The 25,934-nt window shown below is 48.7% G+C and overlaps 1 protein-coding gene across 1 annotated transcript in view; it reads right to left on the bottom strand.

Annotated features, from left to right (window-relative positions):
- Nucleotides 1-25,934, bottom strand: part of CEP57 (centrosomal protein 57) — a 97,243-nt gene that overhangs the window by 23,470 nt on the left and 47,839 nt on the right. Inside the window, exons 6-9 of the mRNA XM_029602375.1 lie at nucleotides 21,732-21,809; nucleotides 10,623-10,730; nucleotides 10,358-10,438; nucleotides 1,999-2,228 (exon numbers count right to left, since the gene is read on the bottom strand). Of these exons, the coding sequence (XP_029458235.1) occupies nucleotides 1,999-2,228; nucleotides 10,358-10,438; nucleotides 10,623-10,730; nucleotides 21,732-21,809 (497 nt within the window). The remainder of the gene's footprint in view (nucleotides 1-1,998; nucleotides 2,229-10,357; nucleotides 10,439-10,622; nucleotides 10,731-21,731; nucleotides 21,810-25,934) is intronic.

Below are 25,934 nucleotides of genomic sequence, written 5' to 3'. Positions count from 1 at the left end.
AGACTCCATGAGGGTCTGTGATAGACATGGTACGAGTACAGTCCGGGCACTGACGAAACCCCGATGCCATGGTCATAGAAAAAAATCGAGCCGTGTTACGGTCGATGGCCAGTAGGCCGCGAGGGCCAAACTCGACGGTAATCGACGAAAGACTGTCAAAAAAACTTACCGGAGTACCACGGCCTGAGAAAAGTTAGAGGAGGGACCCTTGTGGGGCAATTTAAGTTTAATTAACTCCGTGAGGAAAATTCCTGTCAGGAATCTCTTCAGAGTTCCTAAACCATGAGGCTACTGCTGCACGGAAAAAAGAAGACTGAAGGGGGACCCCTGCTGGCTGCAGGGTTGGTGCCATGCTGGGCATGCCCAGTAGGGGCCAAAGTTCTGGAAACCTTGACAGAAGTTTTCCGTGATTGGGCTCCATCCTGATGATGTCACCCATATGTGAGGACTACCATCCTGCTTGTCCTGTGAGAAAAATATTTAGCTTGTGCACACAAAGTCATGCATAGGACCCTTAGTATGTCACAGATATCACTACTAGTAAACAAAATTTCTGTTAGTTGAATTGTATAGCAATGTCACCAAATATAACTAAAAGGAAAAATTAGAGGCCAACTCCATAGCTTAGGTTGTTGCACTGGTTCCTGCCAGCCAGTGAGCTGTACTATGTGCCTTAGCAGAGGTGCCTCTCCAACCTTCAGACCAGTGAGGGTTTCCTGAGTAGTCTGCTCATCCAGAGAGAGTGGGTGGCAGATACCACTGAAGGAGAAACATTGGCGAAAGACACCCCCCCCCCCAAAAAAAACCAAAACAAAACCACATACAGAGTGCTTTTTATAAAACATATGACTGTAGAGTGAATGAACTGTATTACTCTTGGGGGGAAAAAAAGGAAATATAAAAATGGCCTTGGGAACATTTGAAGTGGCCACTTTTTAAATTGCTCTTGCAATCTTTCATTGACAGACAAGTTGTTTACAAAAGGCAAGTGGTAGTGGGATGAGATCAATTACAGGCAATGTGTACAGCGTGGTACCTTCTTTGTCTATGTTAAGTAAATGGGGAGGTATTGAAGGAAAAAGGCAGACTATAGTAAAAATTGCAAACTCGTATAGATTTTTTGTGAGCTTTTCGAGTAACACAAAATATATGCTAATTTGTGCAAATATGCCACAGAATATCCCCAGAATCTTCAAACTCTTGGAGCACAATCTATCCTCGAGTTGCTGCAGAAAAACAGCATCTCTTGGCAGAAGCACAGCCCCAAGTCTCCTGGGCAGTTTGGGAGTAGATTCTGCAGCAGTATGCATGCAGCTCTGTGACCAAAACTTCTGCAATAGCAGGATCGGAGAAATCTGGACTGGAAGCAACTGTTTTCCTGCAGCAGCACAGGAGTAGATTCTGCAGTAGGCTGGTGCACCAGTAGTCCTGTGCATAACCATGCAGAAGATCGCAGATTTATTTAATCTGGTTTTATACTGCTTCCCTTACAAAGCCATCAAAAGTGGAGTGCAACAGGTTTGATTCAAGTCATGGGAGATGCTGCAGAGGCAACATTTGGGGCCCATGATGGGGTTGGCAGTAAGTCATGATTAACAGTGTGAGTAACATTTGGTAGGCAAATTTAGAATTCATGATACAGGGCTCCAGAAGGAGCCCTGATGAACAACTCCCAGACCTTTGCTGCGAGGACTAGACTAAGAACAGTGAAAGGGTGGGTCTATTAAAATCCCCAGGTCATTATGAACGAAGGCTCATGGTGCCAGAACCTCAGCACTGGTTCCGAGTCAGAAAGAGGAGAAAGGAGGCCAAAAAAGCCCCACGTGATTCTACAGTTCCATCATATAAATTTGTCTACTTTTACTTAACATGCAGAAAACAAATTTATGGAAACTATCAAGATTTTGCTTTGATAAAATGAGTTTTCTAACCTTAAAAAAACAAAAACAACCCCCCCCCCACAAAAAAAACAAAAAAACAAAACCCAAAACAACTTACAAACTCATTTGTCCAAATTCATCCTGCAGAGCCAATAAAAGTTCCGACAGTTCTCCTTGACAGGATGAGGAAGATGCAGATGACACAGATGCTTTTCTGGCAAAGTTGTATTTTCCAGCCAATGGTGTTTCACTGACCACACGATCATTACATAATGTTTTATTATGCTGCTTCATTAGATGTAAGACATGCTGGACATTGGCTCGAACAGAATGGCTAGGACTTGTGGACTACAAAAAGCAGAGATACAGGAATAAGTATCTTCAGTTGCTTAAAATCTCCTCCAATTATTCACATTATAGTGACATTTCCAACGTTAGGTTACAATATTTTATCGCATAATTTCACACAAAAGCTGCCACCATCTTTAGGGAGAGAGAGATGAAAATAAATGTTTGTATCTCTGTGTTACTGGGTATAAATTCATTCTATGAGAATACAGTAAGCCCATGAACACCAAGTTATATTTTAAAGCTTAAGCTCTGCAAAAAAAAAAAAGTTTTAGAAATGCAATTTTCTCTTGGAAATTCACAGACAATTTCACAAGTCAAATAAGCAAAAACCTCTCATTTATAGGTCACATATTTGGTTCTAATAGAAAATAATCCCTGGCTTCATTCTGTTGGATATTTTAGGCAGTTCTTTTTAAAACCTGGTTCTGTCTTGGGAATAATAAACAAAGAGCCACACGTTCCAAGACTCACAGAAATGCCATCATTTATGAGACCTTCCTATCAAGTAAATGGGCTTTAAAGTAAAGCAGGGTGCCGAAGTTGCCGACTTAAATCTTAAGCAAGCATAAGAAGAGCTTGGACCTTGTGACCCTAAGACTTTTGAAACCCGAGTCATGTCGGGCTCATAATATAATAAAAAGGAATCTTCAATGCAAATCTTTCGAGATAAGTGTCTATGGCAATTTTTATTCTAAAGTATTTTTAAACGCAAAAATCAGAAAATGTTTAAAAAATATTTCCAAGTTGGGCATAAGAACATAAGAAATTGCCATGCTGGGTCAGACCAAGGGACCATCAAGCCCAGCATCCTGTTTCCAACAGAGGCCAAAACCAGGCCACAAGAACCTGGCAATTACCCAGACACTAAGAAGATCCCATGCTACTGATGCAATTAACAACAGCACCAAAACGTCCCCTTCTCAAATCTCTCCCCTGCCTTCTGTACTTAGTCTGTGTGCCAATAAAGCAGAATTGTTTACCTGTAACAGGTGTTCTCCCAGGACAGCAGGATGTTAGTCCTCACAGATGGGTGACATCATCAGATGAAGCCCGGCATGTCACTATTCCCGCAGTCTCATATCAAAGCATAAAAGACTAGCGAAAAATAAAACAACATAACGCAGATGAACCCAACTCCGCGGGGTGGCAGGTGGGTTTCCTGAGGACTAACATCCTGCTGTCCTGGGAGAACACCTGTTACAGGTAAGCAACTCTGCTTTCTCCCAGCACAAGCAGGTTGGTAAGTAGTAACACATGGGTTAATACCAAGCTGCAGGCTGCCCCCGGAACATACAGGGCCAACAGACACCCAATAATAGGAACAACGACCAGGGGTGCTTGTTAGCAATGGGAGGCAGTCTGAACCACATATTGGGCCCTAGGCAGGGAGAGCTGGGTTCTCAAACTTGGAACAGGTTACGAAGGACAAACTGGCCGAAGACGCTGTCCTGTCGACCATCCTTGTCCAGACAGTAATGGGCTGTGAACGTGTGGAGGGAGCTCCACGTTGTGACCTTGCAGATTTCAGTAATAAGGATCGCATGGAAGTGGGCCACCGATGCTGCCATGACCCTCACTGAGTGTGCTGTTACTTGGCCTCTGAGCGGAAGGCCCGCTTGCTCATAGCAGAAAGCAATGCAATCCGCCAACCAATTGGACAGGGTCTGCTTGCCCACCGCAACCCCAAGTCTATTTTTGTCAAAGGAGACGAAAAGTTGGGTGGACTGCCTGTGGGTTGCAATGCACTCCAGGTAAAATGCGAGAGCACTTTTGCAGTCCAAGGTGTGCAGAGCCTGCTCACCTTGGTGGGAGTGTGGCCTCAGAAAGAAGGTGGGCAGTACAATAGACTGATTCAGATGGAAGTCCGTCACCACCTTAGGCAGGAACAGGGCGAGTACATTAACACCACCCTGTCATGGAAGAACCTCGTATGAGGAGGATAGGTCACCAGGGCCTGCAGCTCACTGACCCTGTGAGCAGAAGTAATTGCCACCAGGAAGACAACCTTCCAGGTGAGGTGTTTAAACTTGCAGAAGCGCATAGGCTCAAACGGAGATAGCACAAGCCATGCTAACACTACATTGAGGTCCCAGGCCACAACAGGACGACGCAGTGGAGGATATAATTGAAGCAAACCTGTCATGAAGTGCCCCACTAACGGTTGCATTGAGATCGAAGTGTCACCCACCCCTCGGTGGTAGGCGCTGATGGCACTCAGGTGGACTCGGATCGAAGTAATCTGCAACCCAGACTCTGAGAGATGCCACAGATAGTCCAGGAGCTGAGGCGTGGGACAGGTGAAAGGGTCGAGACCCTGCTCCATACACCAGACCGAGAACCTCTTCCACTTCAACTGGTAGGACTTCCGTGTGGAAGATGTAAGAGAAGCTACCAGGACTTGTGAGATGTCTGAAAGGTTGAGGGACTGTAACACTAGCCTTTCAACATCCAGGCCGTAAGAGCCAACGACCGGAGGTTTGGGTGGCGTAGCCTGCCCTGATCCTGTGTTATGAGGTTGGGAGAGGTGCCCAGGTGTATGGGCTCCTGGACAGACAGGTCCTCCCAGGATTGGAAACCTGACCTGTTGCGCGGCCAATGCCGGGCTATCATGATCATGGAGCCTCTGTCCTGTTGGAGCTTCACGAGGGTCTTGCCTATGAGCAGAATCGGAGGATATGTGTACAGGAGCCCCGCACTCCAGGACTGGGCGAAGGCATCCACGGCTGGTTCTCTTTCCTCCCTGTACAGGGAGTAGAAATGATTCACTTTGTGGTTCTGTGGGGATGTGAAAAGATCCACCTCTGGCCAACCCCACCTGCGGAAAACCTTGTCTGTCACGAAGGGGTTGAGGGACCACTCGTGGAGTAGAATGTCTGACTGAGGCAGTCTGCCACCACATTCTCTGTCCCTGCCAGGTATATTGCTCTCAGGAGCATGGCCCGAGACAGGGCCCAGGCCCAGATTTGCGCTGCTTCCTGTCAGAGCAGATAGCAGCCTCTGCCCCCCTGTTTGTTCATATACCACATGGCCACTGGGTTGTCTGTCTGCCTGTCCCACAAGGTTGTCTTGATACAATCTTGGAATGCATACCGCAGCGCCCGGAGTTCCAGGAAATTTATCTGGCATCTCACCTTGATCACACACCCTGAGTGTAGAGGCCATCTACATGTGCACCCCAGCCGATGTTGGAGGCATTGGTGGTAAGGATCACCTGAGCAGGAGGGGACTGAAACAGAAGTCCCTTGCTCAGGTTGGCTTCTTGTGCCCACCAGGCAAGGGAGTCCTGCAGTGGCTCGGTTATCCGGACCAGCGTGGAGAGTTCCTGAGATGCTTGGCACCACTGGTAACACAAGGTCCACTGCGTCATTCTCATGGCCAGGAGAGCCGTCATGCACTGACGCCATTATGTGGCCGAGCAGCCGCAAAAGCAGGTGGGCAGAGGCCGCCCGAGGGTGGTGAATGGACTGGGCCAGCCCCGCCAGGGTTGCCACATTTTATTTATTTATTTTTAAATCTTTTCTATACCGTCGTTTGGAGGAGACCGTCACAACGGTTTACATCAAGGCACATAAAATTAATGATACTGTAATTTGCACATTTACAAGAGTGCCATAAGGTTCGGTAACATAGTTAGTGATCAAGAATGTTAAATGTAATTAATCATGTCCATGTCTCTATCTCGGTTTTTATTACAGAATTAACTTTAAAATTGTGACTTGTCCTTTAGAGACTACACACTCAGTGAATACAGCAGTGTGTGTGGATGTTATATTGATCGTGCTTTGCCTGTCCCTGGGTTTTTATTCTCCCTTCTCATGATCTCTGGGAACGAATGCCCTGGCCACTGTGGTGCCCAGGTCTGCTCCAATAGAGATGAGCTGCTGAGACGGCGTCGGCTGGGATTTTGGATCATTAATGAGAAACCCCAGCAACTGGAGCACTCCAATTGTCGAGTGCAAGGCCCAAAGGGCTCCTTCCCTCGTGGAACTCCTGATGAGCCAGATGTCCAAATATGGGAACACATGCACTCCCTTGCGGCGCAGATGTGCTCCCACCACCACCAAGCACTTGGTGAAGACTCGGGGTGCGAAGGCAACGCTAAAGGGTAGAACCCTGTATTGAAAATGCTGCTGGCCTACCACGAAGTGCAGGAATTTCCAATGAGGCGGAAATATGGCGATGTGCGTGTAGGCGTCCTGCAAATCGAGAGAACAGAGGCAGTCCCCCTGAAGAAGAGGAATTAATGTGCCCAATGAGACCATCTTGAATCATTCTCACCTCATGAGCTTGTTTAAGGCTCGGAGGTCGAGGATGGGATGGAGGCCGCCTGTTCTCTTTGGAATGAGAAAGTACCTGGAGTAGAACCCCCAGCCCTGCTGGGCACGGGGAACCAATTTGACAGTTTTTGCCTGAAACAGGGCCGAGAGATCCAACTCAAGGCTTATTTATTTATTTATTTATTTATTTATATTCTTTTAATATACCGATGCTCAAGACCAGGTCTTATCGTACCGGTTTACAATAAACTAGGGGGTAAACCATTTAAACCAGTAAAACACTGAAAGCGAAAGTTACATTACAACAGGGAATGTATAACAAGGCTTTTTGAAGAAAAGTAAAAGGAAAGATTAACAATTTCTAATTGGAGAGCAGCGCATGTAAGTAGAAGCAGTTGCGAACATGGCTTGTTGATTGCTCCACGAGGCCCCACCCCAGTGAGGGGGTGGGAGTCTGGTGGAATGCTGAGAAGATTCAGGCAGTAGCCCCATTTCATGATAGTTAACACTCATCGGTGGGTTGTGATGGGGGTCCAGCAATTTGCAAACTGGCATAGCTGGCCCCCAACCAGTGGGTTGGGACCTGTGGGCACTGGGGTTAGGCTGCTGCTCTTTGTGCCAGTCAAAATCCCACCACAGGGCTGGGTAGAGGCGCGGGCTGGGCCAGAGGCACTCATTGCTGGCATGGATGGCCTTTAGGGGCAGCCTGAACCGTGTGAGCTTGAGAAGCCGGAGGATAGTATCTCTGGTGTCTATAGAAAGGTTTCCTGGAGTTTCGACGCGGCGCCTGATAGGTCGTCGAGGAGGTATCCGAGGTGCTGGCAGACAGTTGGCACAGGGTTTCGTCATGGTCCTTTAGTAGGGCCACCGCGTCCTGGACCTTGTCTCTGAACAGGTTTTCACCTGTACACGGGAGGTTGGCCAGCTTCTCCTTGACTTCAGGGCGGAGGTTGGAGGCCTTAAGCCAGGCCCAGCACCGGGCACTAATACTGGCCGCCGATACCCTTGCCGCCATCTCAAAGACGCCATAGGCCGCTCGCACTTCTTCTACGCTATGGATTCCAAGCCTTCTTGGAACTGCTGCGGGAGACCTTCAGCAAGCTCCTGGACTTGCTTCCAGAGATTATGGTTGTACTGATTCATGTACAATTGATATGCTGCTATCCAGGCAATGAGCATTGCCCACTGGAATACTTTGCGGCCTATGGCATTCCAAGGCCCTTTGATCCTTGCCCGGAGGAGCAGAAGAGTAAGTACAGGCCCTTTTGGCCTTCTTCAGAGCCGACTCCACTACCATGGACTGGTACAGGAGCTGGCTTTTCTGGAATCCCAGGCCTGTTGCACTAAATAAATGGTGTCCGTCTTCCGGTTGACAGGCGTAATGGAAACTGGGTGCTCCCATAACCGGTAGAGGAGCTCAAGGAGGACCTCATGCACTGGGACAGCCACCACCTCCTTCGGGACATCGAAGAATTGAAGGACTTCCAACATTTTATGGTGGGTGTCCTCTACAGTAAGCAGCTGAAAAGGCACGGCCTCCGCCATCGCCCGAATGAAACCGGTGAAGGAGAAGTCCTTCGGGGGCGAGCGGCACCTCTCATCAAGGCGAAGGCTCAGATGGGAGATCATCCAAGGAAAACTCGGAGGAATCATCACCCCATGGATTGTAAGGGGCCTCCTCCTCACCAACGACCCCCTTGGGTCGAGGAGGGAGGCCAAAACCTGTGTCCCGGGGTACTGGCATTGATGGCCTATCAAAGGGCCTCAGGGCCATATAGGGTCTCTGTGGACTAGAGGCTCCGGAGCACCGGACAGCCCGAGACCGGGCACTGATGGAACTGCCCTTGGCGGCAGGCGCATCCTCCTCTGAGGATCCCAGATCGGGATGGTATCGGAAGGGGGGGGGGGGGGAACTGGTGGCAGACGGGGCACCAAAGGACCTCCAGGCACTGGCTGCGTCGGCAAGGCACCGAGAAGCACATCCAGCCGCTCCAGGAGGGGCGCCAACATCGAGGGTGCTGACTCTGGCATCGGTATGGGGGCCAGCGCTGGTGGTTCTTGAGGCCCGAAGGGCACGGAGCACCGCCTGATGGACCACGCTGTCCAACTCCTCTCAAAATTCAGGTGTAGTGAATGCCGATGAGGGAGGAGAAGGCAGATGGGGCAAAACCAGGGCTTCCACGGGGGTCCACGGAGGTTTAGTACCCAACACCAAAATCAATGGGGAACGCCCTGGGCTCCCGGGCCTGAAGGAGGACAGGACCTTCTCGTCTCAAGGTCGCTTCAAAGGGGGTTCGGCCGAGGCTGGTGCCCCTCCGGTATCTGTGCCAGCACCGTGCGGTGATGACTGAAGTGCCAGTGTTGGTGCTTCCCTCGGTCCTTCTCCAGCACCAAGGAAGACTATCCCGAGGTCTTGGATTGGCCCGATGTGGGCGAGGGGCGATCCCCTGCACCTTTTTCATCGTGGCGGGACACAGAGGGCGACGGCACTGGGTCAGAACGAACACCCTGGCTCAACATCCGTGGGACTGGAGTCGATGGAGCCAACTGTCGGAAACCGAACAAGTGCTCCATCTTATCCAGGCGAGCATGCCGTCCTTTGGGTGTCATCTGAGCGTAACTGGGGCACTGACGAACAATGTGGGAAGGCCCCAGGCAGAGGATGCAAACGTCATGTGGGTATGTAATGGACATAGTCTGCGGACTCCGGGGGCACTTCTCGAAGCCGGTTGCTATCAAAAAAGACAAAGCGCGGTTAGTGGCCGGTGGTCACCGGGGGCAGACGCTCGGAAACAGACCGCAACAACTTGAAAATTTTACTTTCTGAACACCGGATGAACCGACTCACGAAGGGGGACCCTGGAGCAGGAAAGTACAGGAGAAAAAATAATTTCTTTTGTTTTAGGAAAGTAGCTGAAGAGCTTCAAAAACCCATGAGACAACTGCACCGTGGAAAAAAGGAGACTGAAGGGGGACCCCGCGTGGCTGCGGGATAGTGGCATGCTGGGCATGCTCAGAATGCCAGCCAAATTTTCTAGAAACTTTGACAAAAGTATTCCGTGCTGGGCTCCATTTGATGATGTCACCCATCTGTGAGGACTACCATCCTGCTTGTCCTGGGAGAAGCAGTACCTCTCCTCTGCTTCCGGCCTGACAGTGCTACCTTCAGCCAAAGGATGCAGACAGCTCTTCTTCTTCAGCCAACACGATCACCACCACCACCTCCCTCATCTTACGCAGGACTGCCAACACCCTCTTCACAAGTGTGCAGATGGCATCACCTCCTCCATCCCACTCCTCTGCCTCCACTTTCTCCTCTTTGGCCAATGCAGTCCAAAACTGCCCTTTCTTTCTCTACTTGCCCGTGTCGTCTACAATGCTCCCCCCTGCTGATCCTCTTCTATTGCCATGTCTACATTTCTGCTTGCCAGGCTCTTGTGGAGCTTTGATGTAATCAACTGCTAGGCAACAGTTTGAACGCCAGCAAAAGAGTTCAACCTTAAACAAGATCTTCCCAGTTAGCGAAAGATGGGAACTGCCAGAGAATCTCTCTGGTTAATACCTGAAGGCAGAATTTTCCACAACAGAAATACAAATTATAAAATGGAGATAGTAATTTTATTTTTACATGCTGTGAAAGTAGTTAGTCCTATACACTACTAAATGTTTACACTAGCATACCTCCATAGATCTTAGATATTCAGCACACAGCCAACAGTTACTCCATTTCACAAGTTTCATCATTTCATGCAGCTGTCAGTTTATAAAATACCATGCATCAGAATTTAGGCATGTATGTGATAATAATTTACTGCTATAACTAGATCATATCTAATAATTTCCACTCACCATTCCTGCTACAAATGGCACATCACCCAGACTTAATCTGTAGTGGGGCTGTACAGGTGAATTCCTTAAATAGCATAGCTTCTAAATAAGGCAAAAATATAAATAAATAAAAATTAGCTCAAACTGTAACCCTCCAAGAAATAAACTGATAAAATATGTTCTTAAAATCTGAAACATTTCTGTTCTGATATGCCACCCTAACCAAAGCTCCTTACAAAATGTATGGAAGCCATACAACTATGTCATTTCATTGTGAGCACATTACCTTGTCTTGCTGCTTTGTTTTGCTTTTCTTTGCTTTATACAGTTTTGGGGCACATGATGGAGACATAGACCAAAGCAAAATTTGGTTGGTTTCTAATCCAGACTGTAGCTGTAAGCACAAAACATCAAGGTTATAATGTAGAAAAATAAAATAAAGTGATGACAGCAACTAAACTGTCTCATCCAAAACAACTACCGTAATGGATACAATTTCTGGTCACAAAAAGGCAAATGGAGAGAAGACTTAAGATCTGATGAAAGTTTTGTTAAGTAGAGATTAAGACTACAATAGGATGACACAAACTGTTCTTAGGATGATAAGTTTTTGGATAACTACACAACAAAAAAGCACAGAGAAAAACAAAAATACTGGATATGAGAGAAAGCGGTAGCTTATTTCAGACTTATTTTCAGAAATAATAAAGGAGAGAGTGGACAGCCTTGCCTGGTCCACCTAGAGAGAGAGAAATGGCACAGAACCTCCATTCACTAAAATACTTGCCATGGGGTTTACATATAATAATTGTATGTCATCCTTTATATAGCCGGAAATCCCAACTAGTTCTAGAGTTCTTTGCAGAAATGTCCAAGACACTCATAAGAACATGAGAAATGCCATACTGGGTCAGACCAAGGGTCCATCAAATCCAGTATCCTGTTTCCAACAATGGCCAATCCAAGTCACAAGTACCTGGCAAGTACCCAAACATTAGCAAGCTACTATTGCTTATTGATTACCGTAATAGCAATTTATGGATTTATCCTCGAGGAACTTATCCAAATTTTATTTAAACCCAGTTACGCTTACTGCTGTAACTATATCCTCTGGCAATGAATTCCAGAGCTTAACTATGCGCTGAGTGAAAAATAGTTTGCTTTAATTTGTTTTAAATGAGCTACTTGCTAACTTCATGGAGTGCCCCCTGATCGTTCTCTGACAAAGTAAATAACCGATTTACATTAACTTGTTCAAGTCCTTTCATGATTTTGTAGACTTCCATCATATCCCTCCTCAGTCGTCTCTTCTCCAAACTGAACAGCCCTAACTTCTTTAGCCTTTCCTCAAGGCAGTCGTTCAATGCCCCATATCATTTTGGTCGCCCTTCTCTGCACTTTCTCCAGTGCTACTATATCCTTTTTGAGATGCAGTGACCAGAACTGCACTCAGTATTCAGGGTGCGGTCTCACCATGGAGCGATACAGAAGCATTATGACATCCTCTGTTTTATTTTCCATTCCCTTCCTAATAATTCCTAACATTGTTTGCTTTTTTGATTGCCACAGCACACTGTGCCAACGATTTCAAAGTATTATCCACTTTGACGCCTAGATCTCTTTCCTGGGTGGTAATTCCTAAGATAGAACCTAACATTGTGTAAGTACAGCACGGGGTTATTTTTCCCTAAATGCATCACTTTGCACTTGTCCACATTAAATTTCATCTGCCATTTGGGAGCCCAATCTTCCAACCTCGCAACATCCTCCTGCAATTCATCGCAATCCGCTTGAGATTTAACTACTCTGCATAATTTTGTGTTATTCGCAAATTTGATCACCTCACCCGTTGTACCCCTTTCTAGATCATTTATAAATATATTAAAAAGCACCGGTCCAAGTACAGATCCCTGAGACACTCCAATGTTTACTTTTTTCCCCACTGTGAAAATGACCATTTAATCCTATTCTTTGTTTCCTGTCTTAACACTTTTTATTTATTTTTACAACAAGTTGTTTGTCTTACACTGATGGTATGCTTAAATGAATACAACATAGAACAAAACTGAGGTACTTATATTCCCCTTCAACAAACCCAAAAAGAAGAAAAAGAAAATCCCACATATCCACCCTCCCCTCCCCCTCCCCATAATAGTCTCCTTCTAATCCGAGCAAGTCCAGCAGTCCAGTATGCCGTAAAGTTGTAATAAAAAGGGATAAAATCAGGTGGTTGTATCGTCAAGTTCTCTTCACAATTGTGAGCAGCATATGCCATAAGTGGTATAACAATTCAAAGTCCTCATATCACTAAAAACCATATCTGTTGAAAATCCCTCTATTGCTTAGACAATGTAATACCAACCCAGCCACTGACTGTTTTTAAGATATATTACAGATGCATTAAATAGGGGATAAAGGGTTTCCAGGTCAACGTAAAAGAGGGAAGTTGATTGTGCTTAGTGGCTGTTAAGGAAGCTAACCGATAGTAGGTATGTAATTTCTCCCTAATCTCTGAGAGCAAAGGAATGTGCTCGGATTTCCAATGGAGAGCTATAAGGCTGCGCACAGCAATGAATAATTGGGCACATAATTGCTGCTGTTTCTTAGGTATGGTATCGGGGAAGACATTCAGCAACGCCACAGCGGCCATGGGCAGGATATCAATTGCCAAAAGGTTAACAATCCAATCAAAGATCTCCCTCCACAGGGGGGGCAATTTTAGGGCAGTCCCACCAGATATGCAGATACGTGCCAATTGCTCCACAATTGCGCCAAAAGGTGTCCTCAATTTGAGCATAAGACGTATGTAGTTTATCAGGGGTAAGGTACCACCTGTATACCATTTTATAACAATTTTCCTGAAACTTGACAGAGATCGAACATCGTCTGGCCGTTTTCAGAATGTCTCCCCAGATGCGTGCCCCCAATTGAGTTTGCAAATCTGATTCCCAGTGTTTGATAAACATAGAGTGTTCTATTCCCTGTTGAAAAAACAACTGGTACAATTTAGATATGGTGCCTTTGAGTATATCGCTATATAAAAAGCAGGATTCTACCAGAGATCGGCCAGGGCAGAGTGATCCAGTCCGTTGCAGAGAATGTATAAAATGGGTACTCTGTGCATAAACCAGAAAATCATGAGATCCCAAATTATATTTGAGAGACATTTGTTCCAGAGAAAGAAAGTCTCCCTGAGATAGAAATTGTCCTATAGTGATTACCCCCTTCTCTTGCCAACGTTTACATAGAAACATAGAAATGATGGCAGAAGAAGACCAAACGGCCCATCCAGTCTGCCCAGCAAGCTATGTACTTTTTTTTTTTTCTTTCCACATACTTGTTACTCTTGGCTTTTAGTACCTTTTAGTTCTATTTCCCTTCCACCCCACCATTAATGCAGAAAGCATTGCTGGAACTGCATCCAAGTGAATATCTAGCTTAATTAGGGGTAGCAACCGCCGCAATAAGCAAGCTACACCCATGCCTCTGTCCACCCAGTCTATGCAATTCGGACCTTGTTGGTTGTTGCCATATACAGATCCTCTTTTCTACATTCCCCTGCCGTTGTATCAGAGAGCTATGCGTTGAAAGAGAAGTGTTAGACTTTCTCCCCTGCCAGCACAGAGTAAGATGATACGTATGGTGCTCGGCCCGGTCATTCCCCAGCGCAGAGAAAGATGCCCTTGCTATGTCAGATGGCAATTGGTGACGGACTGTCACCGTGCCAGTACTGCTCCTGGTACTGTTTATTGCCCAAGAAGTACATGGTGCTCTGGTTTAGAACACAGAGTATGGAGCGTTTATTGTTTAGTCGAGGGTATTGATTAGGTGCTTCGGTAGGAGCAACTGTATCGATGGCGGCATTAAAAGCGGCATCTAGGGCATCGGTGAAGGCATCGATGGAAGCACCGAAAACATCAACGAAGGGATGAATGGAATTGATGTGGCATCGATGAAATGGATGGCTATCAATGGTGCATGCATGTTATAAAATCAGGGTCGGCGCGCACAAAGGGGTGCACAATTGTGCACCCTGCTTGCACAGATGCCCGCGGCCTTCACCCGTTCCCTCCCAGGCCGCTCCTAAATCAGAGCAGCCTGGGAGGGAACTTCCCAACCCCCTACCCTAAACTCCCTTCCCCTTAACCAACCCACCCAAAAAATTATTTTACGTGCTGCGCGCACCGGCACCCGGCCAGCATGCGATCCTCTGACACAGTAGCAAATGGCCGCTGTGCCGGAGGCCTCTGGCCCCCCCTGCCCCTCCCCTTTTTTTGAAGCCCCGGGACATACGCGCGTCCCGGCTCTTTACGCGCATCGCCGGGTCTTTCTAAAATAGGCCTGGCACGCGTAAACTGATTTACGCGCGTAGGCTTTTGAAAATCTGCCCCTATGTTTGGCGAGAATTCAACAAGGCCTATAAGGAGAAGCACACCATCCCTACCATGAAGCATGGCGGTAGATCTCTGCTGATTTGGGGGTGTGTGAACTACAGCAGCACAGGGAATTTAGTCAAAATTAATGGCAGGATGATGCAGCATCTTATCAGAAAATATTGGAGGAGAATTTGCATTCATCAGCCAGGAAGCTGTTTATGGGGCACACTTGGACTTCCCAACATGACAATGATCCGAAACTTAGGGCCAAGTTGACCCTTCAGTGCCTGCAGCAAAAGAAAGTGAAGGTTCTGGCGTGGCCATCACTGTCTCCTGACCTCAACATCATTGAGTTTTCCCAGAAGTGGCTCAATCATGCAGTTCATGCAAGACAACCAAAGAATTTACAGGATTTGGAGGCTTTTTGCCAAGAGGAATGGGCAGCTTTACCCCATGAGAAAATAAAGGCCTCATTCACAACTATCTCAAAAGACTGCAAGCCATCTTTGATGCAAAAGGGGTAATAACAGTATTAAGAGTTAAGGTATGCAAACTTTTGGACAGGATCATGTTTTCTTTCCTTTATTATTATGGTTTGTTTAATGACTGTGTTATGCTGTGATGCATAAAAGTTTAAAGTTGAAAAACACTGAAGCTGATTTTATAAGCAGCAAGCGCACGTCCATGTGCGCATGACCGGGCCCGTTGTAAAATGCATGCGGCACGCGCAAGGCTCAGTCACACGCGTAAACCCTGAAATTTACACGTGTAGCCCATTTAAAATTTACTTGATTAAAAATAGCACACATGTTTTGTCTGATCACTCATTTTCTTAAAATGCTACACATCTTACAAATTCTGTCAGGGATATGTATATTTATGAACACAACTAAAAATCCTGTTAAAAAAAAGTATCATTAGCATAACAACAGATTTTCAGTAATCTATGGGAAAATTGCTATAGAATATCAATGGCCATTTCTCAGGCAGTTTGTGAACAAACTAGTCATACAGGAAACTGCATTTTAAAATAAGAAAATTATTACTTACCTGTTAATTTTCATTCCTGTAGTACCATGGATCAGTCCAGACCGTGGGTTATGTCCCCATTCCAGCAGATGGAGTCAGCAAAAACCTCGAGGGGGCGTCACCATAAGTACTACTACCCCCTCTGCAGGAGTTCAGTATCGAGTATATCAAAGCCCGAGTAGACAAACAGAACCCCCGTATTGAATCAAGTTTATACAAACCGGCCAACAATAGCCGTCAACCATAGCAACGAAAAACTGGAGCGTCCTAGCAACGTGTAGGAGGCTGCCCAAACAGTAAGTCAACTTGTGAGGAGCTGTGAACACAGGGAACATTGACAATGGTAAAGCTGTGAACACAGTGAACAGTGACAATGGTGAAGGACAGATACCAGTACAGTCCCGTCGCGGAAATCGGAGCAGGCTGAGCACCCAGACGTGGTGGGCGTCTGGACTGATCCATGGTACTACAGGAACGAAAATTAGCAGGTAAGTAATAATTTTCTTTTCCCTGTACGTACCTGGATCAGTCCAGACCGTGGGATGTACCCAAGCGTCCCTAAATCGGGTGGGGTCCTGCGAGGCCTGCTCGGAGAACCTGCTCACCAAAATGTCCCGAGACGGGAGAGGCGAGATGCAAACGATAGTGCCTCGCGAATGTGTGTAACGACTTCCAGGTAGCTGCTCTGCAGATCTCTTGAGAAGAGACCGAACGAACCTCCGCCCAGGAAGCCACCTGAGAGCGTGTGGAATGCACTACAATGCCGGGCGGGGGAGTCCGCCCCGCCCCAACGTAGGAAGCGGCAATCCCCGCTTTCAACCACCTAGCAATGGTAGTCTTGGAGGCCTGGGAACCCTTCTTGGGTCCGGACCAAAGGACAAACAGATGGTCAGACGTCCGGAACTCGTTTGTAGCCTCCAGATAGATGCGCAGCGCGCGTTGAACGTCCAAGAGTCGGAGAGCCCTCGGCTCGGAGGAGGAGAAGGACGGCAACTCCACCGTCTGGTTCATATGAAACGCAGAGACCACCTTCGGGAGGAAGGAAGGTACGGTGCGGATCGAAACTCCAGAATCGGAAAACCGAAGGTAGGGGTTCCCTGCACGACAGAGCCTGCAGCTCCGAAATGCGACGAGCGGAACAGATGGCCACCAAAAATACCGTCTTGAGGGTAAGGTCCTTAAGTGTTGAACTGCGCAGTGGCTCGAACGGAGGCCCCGACAGGGCGCGAAGCACCAGGTTGAGACTCCAGGATGGACAAGGATTCCGTAACGGAGGTCGCAGATGCTTGACACCCTTGAGGAAACGAGCAATGTCCGGATGTTGTAGGAGGGAGCCCTCTGCCCGCAACAGCGACCCAAGGGCGGACACCTGGACCCTCAGAGAGTTATAGGCTAGCCCCTTGACCACCCCGGCTTGTAAGAACTGTAGAATCTGAGAAATCGAAGCCGTAGTAGGATTCATGTCCTGACTGGTACACCACAGCTCGAACACCTTCCAGACTCGGACGTAGGCCACCGACGTGGACGTCTTACGCGCCCGCAGCAACGTGGACACTATCGCCTCCGGGTACCCTCGGCGCCGGAGGCGGCGCCTCTCAAAAGCCAGGCCGCAAGACAGAAGAGTTCTGCCTGCTCGAAAAATACTGGACCCTGATGCAAGAGGAGGGGGAGGTGTCCCAGCCGGACCGGTCCGTCGACTACCAGCTGTAGCAGGTCCGCAAACCAAGGTCGTCGTGGCCATTCCGGGGCGACGAAAATCACCGTCCCCTGATGTCCTTCTATTCTGCGGATCATCCTGCCTACGAGAGGCCACGGGGGAAACGCGTAGAGCAGAAGATGGGTCGGCCATGGGAGCGCCAGCGCGTCCACCCCTTCCGCACCGCGTTCTCTTCGCCGACTGAAGAAGCGGGGGGCCTTGGCATTGAGCGCGGATGCCATCAGATCTAGGTGGGGAGCCCCCCACCGGTGGACGAGGAGCTGCATCGCCTCTTCGGACAGAGACCACTCTCCGGGGTCCAGCAGTTGACGACTGAGGAAGTCCGCCTGCACATTGTCCACTCCGGCTATGTGAGACGCCGCTAGCCGAACGAGATGGCGCTCCGCCCATTGCATGAGCAGCGCCGCCTCTAGAGCGACCTGCGGACTGCGCGTGCCCCCTTGGCGATTGATGTAGGCCACGGTGGTAGCGTTGTCCGAAAGTATCCTGACCTCCCGGTTCCGAAGAAGCGGGAGAAAATGACGCAAAGCGAGCCTGACCGCTCTGGTCTCCAGACGATTGATGGACCATGTCGCCTCCACCGCGGACCACGTCCCTTGCGTGGCGCTGCGATCGCAGACCGCGCCCCAGCCCACCAGACTGGCATCGGTAGTGACCACCACCCAATCCGGTACGGCGAGGGACACCCCTCGAGCTAGGTTGGATGGCTCCAGCCACCAGCCCAGACTGTCCCTGGCCTTCTGAGGGAGCGGGAGGACCACCTGGTAGTCCTGCGAGAGTGGCTTCCAACGGGAGAGGAGCGCCCACTGTAAGGGCCGGAGGCACGCAAATGCCCAAGGGACCATGTCGATTGTGGATCCCATCACCCCCAGAAGTTGCAGGTAGTCCCAGGAAGTGGGATCTGGCAACGCAGAGAATCACCGTATGTGATCCCGCAAAGAGTGCGCCTTGTCCTGTCGCAGGAAGACCTTGCCCAGCCAGGTATCGAAGGTCGCCCCCAAGAAATCCAAGCGCTGAGAGGGCACGAGGGAGCTCTTGGAAAAATTCACTACCCATCCCAGGGAATGCAGGAACTGTAGCACCCGGGACACCGCTGCTTGGCCGTGGGTGAAGGACTTCGCCCGTATGAGCCAATCGTCGAGATAGGGATGGACCAGAATACCCTCCTTCCGAAGGGCCGCAGCCACGACTACCATGAACTTGGTGAAGGTGCGCGGTGCAGTCGCCAGCCCAAACGGGAGAGCGACGAACTGGAAGTGCTGGTCCAGAATCTTGAACCGGAGAAGACGATGATGGTCCGAACGGATGGGGATATGTAAGTAAGCCCCCGTGAGGTCCAGGGAGGCGAGGAACTCCCCCGGATGTACCGCCGCAATCACCGACCGCAGCGTTTCCATGCGAAAGCGAACCACTCGGAGGGACTTGTTGACTTCCTTGAGGTCCAGGATGGGCCGAGACGATCCGTCCTTCTTTGGCACTACGAAGTAGATGGAATAGCGGCCCAAGCCCACCTCTCCGAAGGGCACGGGCGCAATAGCGCCTATCTCCTGAAGCCCGTCCAGCGTTGACTGCACCGCTCGTCTCTTGAGAGCAGAGCCACAAGGGGAGAAAATGAAACGACCCTTTGGTGGGCGGACAAATTCCAATGCGTAGCTGTGCTTTACGGTGTCCAGAACCCACTGGTCTGAGGTAATCCGCGCCCACTCCTTGTAGAAGAACGTCAGCCGCCCCCCAATCCTGGGTACGGCGGAGTGGGCGAGTCTGGCATCATTGCGAGGACTTGGGTGAGGGATTACCTGCCCCTGGAGAGGTGCGGGTGGGCCTGCGTCCGCGAAAGGAACGCGACCAGGGCGCGGCAGGCCGGGAACCCCCCGGCCTGTAGCTCCGGTAACGCCGCTGCGCCCTGGCCCTAGTCCGGGAAGAAGCAAACGCACGAGAAGGACGATATCTATCCTCCGGAAGGCGGTGAACCGTGTTTTCCCCCAGGGACTTGATGAGCTGGTCCAGATCTTCTCCAAAAAGGAACTTACCCCTGAAAGGCAGGGAGCCCAGACTTGACTTGGAGGACGTATCCGCCGCCCAGTTGCTGAGCCAAAGCAGACGTCTGGCCGCCACCACCGAAACCATGGACCTAGCCATGACTCGGAACAGGTCATACGAGGCATCCGCCCCGTATGCCACCGCAGCCTCTAACCTATCCGCCTGGGCGGCCTCCGCAGCAGGCAGATCCTGGGAAGTGAGGAGTTGCTGTACCCACAGGAGGCTCGCCCGCTGGGCGAGGGAACTGCACATCGCTGCCCGCATCCCCAGGGCGGAGACCTCGAAGACTCTCTTCAGGAAAATCTCCAATTTGCGATCTTGCGTATCCCGCAAGGCCGCTCCTCCCGTCACCGGTATTGTCGTCCTCTTTGTGACCGCTGAAACTGCGGAGTCAACTCTCGGTACCTTGATGAGATCCAGGAAATCCTGTGGCAGTGGATACAGCCTTTCCATGGCGCGGCCTACCTTTAGAGAAGCCTCAGGGGTATCCCATTCCCTCGTGAGAAGCTGCAAGAACGATTCGTGAATGGGAAATGCCCGGGCCCTCGGCCGCAGGGCAACCAGGACCGGATCCCCCTTCTTCGAGGATGTGACCACCGCAGGCGCTACTGGAGCGGGCGGGTCTGGCGGCGGGTCCAGATCCAGTTCCTGAATGATTCATGGGATGAGCTCCTCCAGTTCTTCCCTCTGGAAGAGCCGCAGCGTACGCGGATCGTCTCCTTCCGGCGTGGAGTCCCCTTGGCCCAAGTCTGGGAAATCGGGATCAAGGGCCACTGGGTCTGGCACCGCTCCCACCGGTCCTGGAACCGTCCGGACGCGGGAGGAAGGACGGGGGGCCCCCACTCCCGCCGCGACGGGGGGGGCCGGAGCCGCGGGCGAGGTCCGGCACAGCTTGGCCGGGGGGGGGTCCCACCGGTTCATCCAGTCCCTGCAGGTAAGCCGTGTGCATCAGGAGTATAAACTCCGGGGAAAACCCTGGTCTGGCCGGGGGGGCTCCGGCGGGCGGTGGCTCCGTGCTGGCTTGCCCCTGCGGGCCTTGCTCCGGTTGCAAGGTCGGGGGCGAAGCCGCTGCCGAATCCCTGTCATCCGGCGTTTCCTGAAATCCCTCCGGACGCTGAGTGCTCAAAATGGCCGCCGTTCCCGCCAGGAATGGGGGAGGGGCCGGCCGACGGCGTCCAGGCAAAGGCACAAGAAAGGAAAAATCAGCGGCGGGCTGTGAGGTGCCTTCCCCCCCGGGAAGGCACCGTGCACAGATGCCCTCCCGGGAGATGCGGGACCCCGGTTCGCCGCAGGCCGCGCAGCGCGTCTGTCGCGGCATCAGTGTCGCGGAGAAAACCCGCGAAAAAGAAAGTAAAAAAAAAAATCGAGCCTCGAGGTTCCGCGAACAAGCGCGCCGCCGCCGCGGGGGGGGCCCGATGGCCTGCACTGCCCGCCGGCGGAGAAGAAGACAAGAGTCGCGGGGGGCCCCTCCCGGCCGCACGGCCCGCCGAGAAAAGCCTGCCTGCCTGCACCAGCAGCTCACGAGGAGCTGCAAAATGGCCGCTTTCAGGCTAGCCCGCGCGGAGAGGCCGGCACCACCAGCATCCGCGAGGCAGGAGCAGTTTGGGGAGCTGAAAGAAAAAGACACAAAAGAAAAACGATACCACTTACCCCGTACGGTCCGAAGCACAGCAAAGGAAAGGACACACAGGACAAAGGGTAAGCCACGCCTCCCCAAAATTGAACCCTATTAATTAACTTTTTTTTTTTTCTTTTTTTTTTTAAACAAGAAAACTTGATTCAAAAGAAATAGGCAGAAGCCCAAGGGAAAGAAGCAGAGGTAAAAGTCAAAAACCTAGACCAAGTTGAGAGAAACCCAAGTACCCTACTCGCATCTGCTGGAGTCAGAAGATACTGGACTCCTGCAGAGGGGGTAGTAGTACTTATGGTGACGCCCCCTCGAGGTTTTTGCTGACTCCATCTGCTGGAATGGGGACATAACCCACGGTCTGGACTGATCCAGGTACGTACAGGGAACTTGCCCTTTCATATTTCCTGACTGCGTCTCTATTCTTTTAAAAGCACAGATATGCTTTAAAACTACTGATCTCTTACAAAACTGAACGTTACAAACAGCTATACATGCTGTTCCAGGCAAATATGTACTACACGCTGAAGGAAGGCACTCCTGTAAGAAAAGTGGACTTTGCAGGGGTACTTGAAAATTAAAATGTGTTTAGTCTTACAAAATTACCTGGGCTGCTTTTTCCTGCATCAGCTTTCTGTGATGTTCCTCTTTATGAAGCTTTTGTTCCACTTCTTTAATTTTTTTCTAATTACAGTATGGATATAAGAAAGTGTTAGTAATTATCTTTAATAATATAAAAAGCCGAGTTTTTTTTTCAGAGATTATGTAAAATTCAACCAATATTTAAATACATTATTCGATTTGTTTTCAGAAGATTTGTTCAAGGAAATGTTGAAAGTGAGTAAATAGTTAGTGAGCTTGACTTACTCTTAAACCAAATACATTTGTAATTCAAGTCAAGATGTTTTATCATAAAACTAAGTTGCTTTCCAATAATGGGCGTTTTCTATAGTCAGCAGGATAATCAGCCACACAAGTGGGATGACATCATCCAATGACACCAACCTAATTGTGAGGATGTATCATGCTGATTAAAAAAAGGTTACTCTGTCATCATACAATGAAAAACTTAGACATAATATATATTTAATTAAATTGCTTCACGGTCTTAAGTAGATAGATATTTAAACTTTTTAACCTGTTAAATTATTGACTACATTACACATTTATAGCTCTATTAAATAAATCTCTAGAGATACAAATGATCACCAGTCTACTCCTGGGGGAATTCTGCGCACAAAAACTGAAAATTCTGCAAACTTCAAAATAACACAATTTACATGACAGTCTTTAAATTATAAACACAAACAATAGATGCCTGATCTTTTTCCAAATGTTTATTAAGCAGAGACGTGTTCAAAATTTTTGAACACGTCTCTGCTTAATAAACATTTGGAAAAAGATCAGGCATCTATTGTTTGTGTTTATCCTTACGGCTATCATAGATCGCCTACCTCTTTGTTTTCTTGGACCAGTCTTTAAATTATTACAGAAAAATGTTGTTACTTAAAGTTGCAGAATTTTAAATATTTTGAGCAGAATTTTTCTAGAAATTCACTATAAGAGTGTCCCTTCCACTTGCTCTCCCTACTCCCCTGGCCAGTTTGCCCTCTCAGGCCCCAACTCCTCCACCTGCCAATATCTCTCCCCTTCACCTCTAGGCTCAACCCCTTCCACTCTATTGCCAGTCCCAGCGTTTGACCCTGTTCTCAGTACTGCGCCTCACACAGGCTCCCTCTGTCACTCCCTCTCTCACACATGTGCTCCCTCTCTCTAATACACATATACACACTCTCATACAGGCTCCCTCACATTCACAATCCCTTTTTCATACACACGAGCTCCCAATCTCTCACATACATACACACTCCTTCACAACCTCCTCATATAGGCTCCCTCTCTCTGAAGCCCACTCAAGCATCCCCCCCAGCCCCCCTCTTACCTCCCATGCTTTCTCTCACCCTCCTGCTCTGTCATACCTCCCCTCCCCCACACCCCTCCCCTTATATAGGCTCCCTCTCTGAAACCCACAAGCATCCCCCCACTCCCCCTCTTACCAACCGAACTGTCTCACCCTCCCCCATACCCCTTCTCCTCTCTCACACACATTCTCTCTCACCAGCATCCCCTTCCCCTCATATAGGCTCCCTCTCTCTGAAACCCACACTCAAGCATCCCCCCACCCACCCCCCCCTTACCAACCATGCTCTCTGTTACCCTCATTCTCTCGCCAGCATGCCGCAGGATGCGCTCCGTTCGCGGCGAAGATGAAGGCCCAGGCGCGCTATTCGCGGCACACGGGGGCCTTCCATTTTCGCCTTGAGCGGAGCACAGTCCGTTCACAGCACACGGGTCTCCTCTGCTATTTTCTGCCCTGCTGCAATGCCCCCACTCTCGCGATGGCCACTGTCCATACGCTTCCGGTTTTGAATCCTCTTCCGGCGAGGGAGGAAATCGACGAGGCGACAAATCTGCGAGGTGAGGGAGGAAATCTGCGGGAAGGGGGAATTCTGCGCAAATTCTGCATTCCACAGTAGCGTAGAATTCCCCCAGGAGTACCAGTTCCCTGCAATACTACACACCAGGACCCTACCCCTCCATTCCCCAGTAGTAAATAAATAAAATAAAATCCCTACCCAGTCTGTAAACTATGGGCCCTGCTGGGTCAAGCAACTCCACCTCCCAAACCCCTCTGAGAGCGTATTGGCATTAAAATTAGTAGGAGACCAAGGCATGCCTCCCTACCCCCTTCCCAGTTCTGCATACTTCGGCATCAAAGATCCCTCCCACAACCCTAATCCTCCTGGTAGCTTTTCAAATTTCTTTCTTCAACAGAGATTGCAGTACGCTGAACAGCACCAGGGAAGCTTAAAGCGGTGGCTAGGATTGCAGTTTGAAAAGATACCAGGAGGGTTTGTGTTGGGGTGAGCAGGAGGGGGTCCATTGTTACCAAAATGTGCAGAAATGGGGTATGGGCAGGGGAGGCTGGCCGGCCTCGGGCCATTAGCTGTTTTAGTGTCAAAATGCTCTCAGAGGATTTTTTTGGGGGGGGAAGTATAGAGATTTGGCCTGGCATTGTGGGCCGATCTGACCATAGTGTCGAAAAAGTTAGTTCGAGCCTGGATACATCAAGAATATATAAAACAGCAAATGATTCCACAAGGATTACGAATGCAAAAACAACCGTGTTTTTCAAGAAGATCCAGATTTTGTGTCTAAATGGATGGCTATCTTGAATAAATGTTCCCTCCGTTTGATGCTATTGGTGGTGGAACGCATGGGAGTCACCATAGCATCCTTACAGAAGGAAATTCATGATATTACATCGCAGTTACAAACCAGTACTAAATGTTTGATGCTTCATATAAACAACTGAAAACTAATATAGCACGATTTAAAAAATCAATTTAAGCAGTTTAAGATACAAAAGTTTTGGAGGGATGAGCAGGACTATAAGGCTGATCGTGTTTATTTTTGGAAATTTAAGAAGGACCCTAATCAAATCAACTGCAGGTCACCTTCCAGGATTCATCAGACGATTTGCATAGTAGCAGCGGTGAGGATAGACCATTTGAGAACACCTAATCTTTTTTACCATGACAATGAAAGGGTTACAGAGTATGGCCAGGGAGAGGACGCAATCGTCCACAATCACCTGAGTGGAAGGGTCTGATCACTCGATCGCAACTTTGACAATATCTACAGTAATCAATCTTACTGACACTGTCCTCTCCAATGAGACCATTATAGAATTGAATAAAGACCTCTCATATGTTCCAGCGAGTCACCACAATCCTTTCAAAAGTCATATTGATCTGTATCATTTTTTTTTTTAGAATTTTGCTATTATGTGTATTTATTAATAAATATGAAGCAAACAGTGATATGTCTATCATTGTTCCTAAATCTAACTGGGTACCTCACTACTTTCATGCAGTTGGTTGGCGAGATCTTTCACATATGGAGAGTACAGTCTGCAAGTATCGCAGGGGCAGCTCTCGGGAGTGGTCAGCCTCCCAACATCAAGCATTAACTGCCCTGGCCACTAATACAGATCTAGTGGTAAAACCAGCAGACAAGGGGGGTGGGGGGGGGAGTGGGCAAATGTGCTTCAAAGTAAATTTCAGTATGTACAGGAAGCACGTCAATTGCAAAATGTAGCTTATTATCGTCCCCTCAATGAAGATCCCATGGTCCATTTACAGACACATCTAGGAGAAGTGGTTGAATCCGGGATGTGCATGGGCTTTTTACATCCAGGGAAGCTCGGGCATTAAAAGTTATCAATCCAATTGTCCATGTGTTTTACACGGTCCCTAAAATTCACAAAAGTCTTGATCATCCTCCAGGGCGCCCTATGGTGGCAAGCCGAGGATCTATTTTGGAACCTTTGTCCAAGTTTTTGGACTATTTTTTTTAAAGCCGTTTGTGTGTAACAGTCTTGATCATTTGTGCAAGATACATCTCACATTCTTACTTTACTACAAGATTTCTCTGAATTTTCTAGAGATAGTATACTGGTGACCCTCGATAGTGAGGCTCTGTACACCAATATTCCACAGACTGAAGCTTTATCTATGATCGGAGAAGTCCTAGATAAACGTCAGAGACCTCATCGTTTACCCACCGAATTTCTTACAACATTGGCTGAACTTTTTTTAATTTAACAACTATTTTTTATTTGATTCTACATATTATTTACAAGTTCAAGGTGTGGCAATGGGGGGTCATTGTAGCTCCAGTCATAGCTAATCTGTACATAGCGGCCTTTGAAGAAAAATTTTTATATAACTCTATATGGTATCAGCA

This window comes from Rhinatrema bivittatum, chromosome 5 (assembly GCF_901001135.1).
Source record: "Rhinatrema bivittatum chromosome 5, aRhiBiv1.1, whole genome shotgun sequence".
Lineage (NCBI taxonomy): Eukaryota > Metazoa > Chordata > Amphibia > Gymnophiona > Rhinatrematidae > Rhinatrema > Rhinatrema bivittatum.
This window is presented reverse-complemented; position numbering and strand designations above follow the sequence as displayed.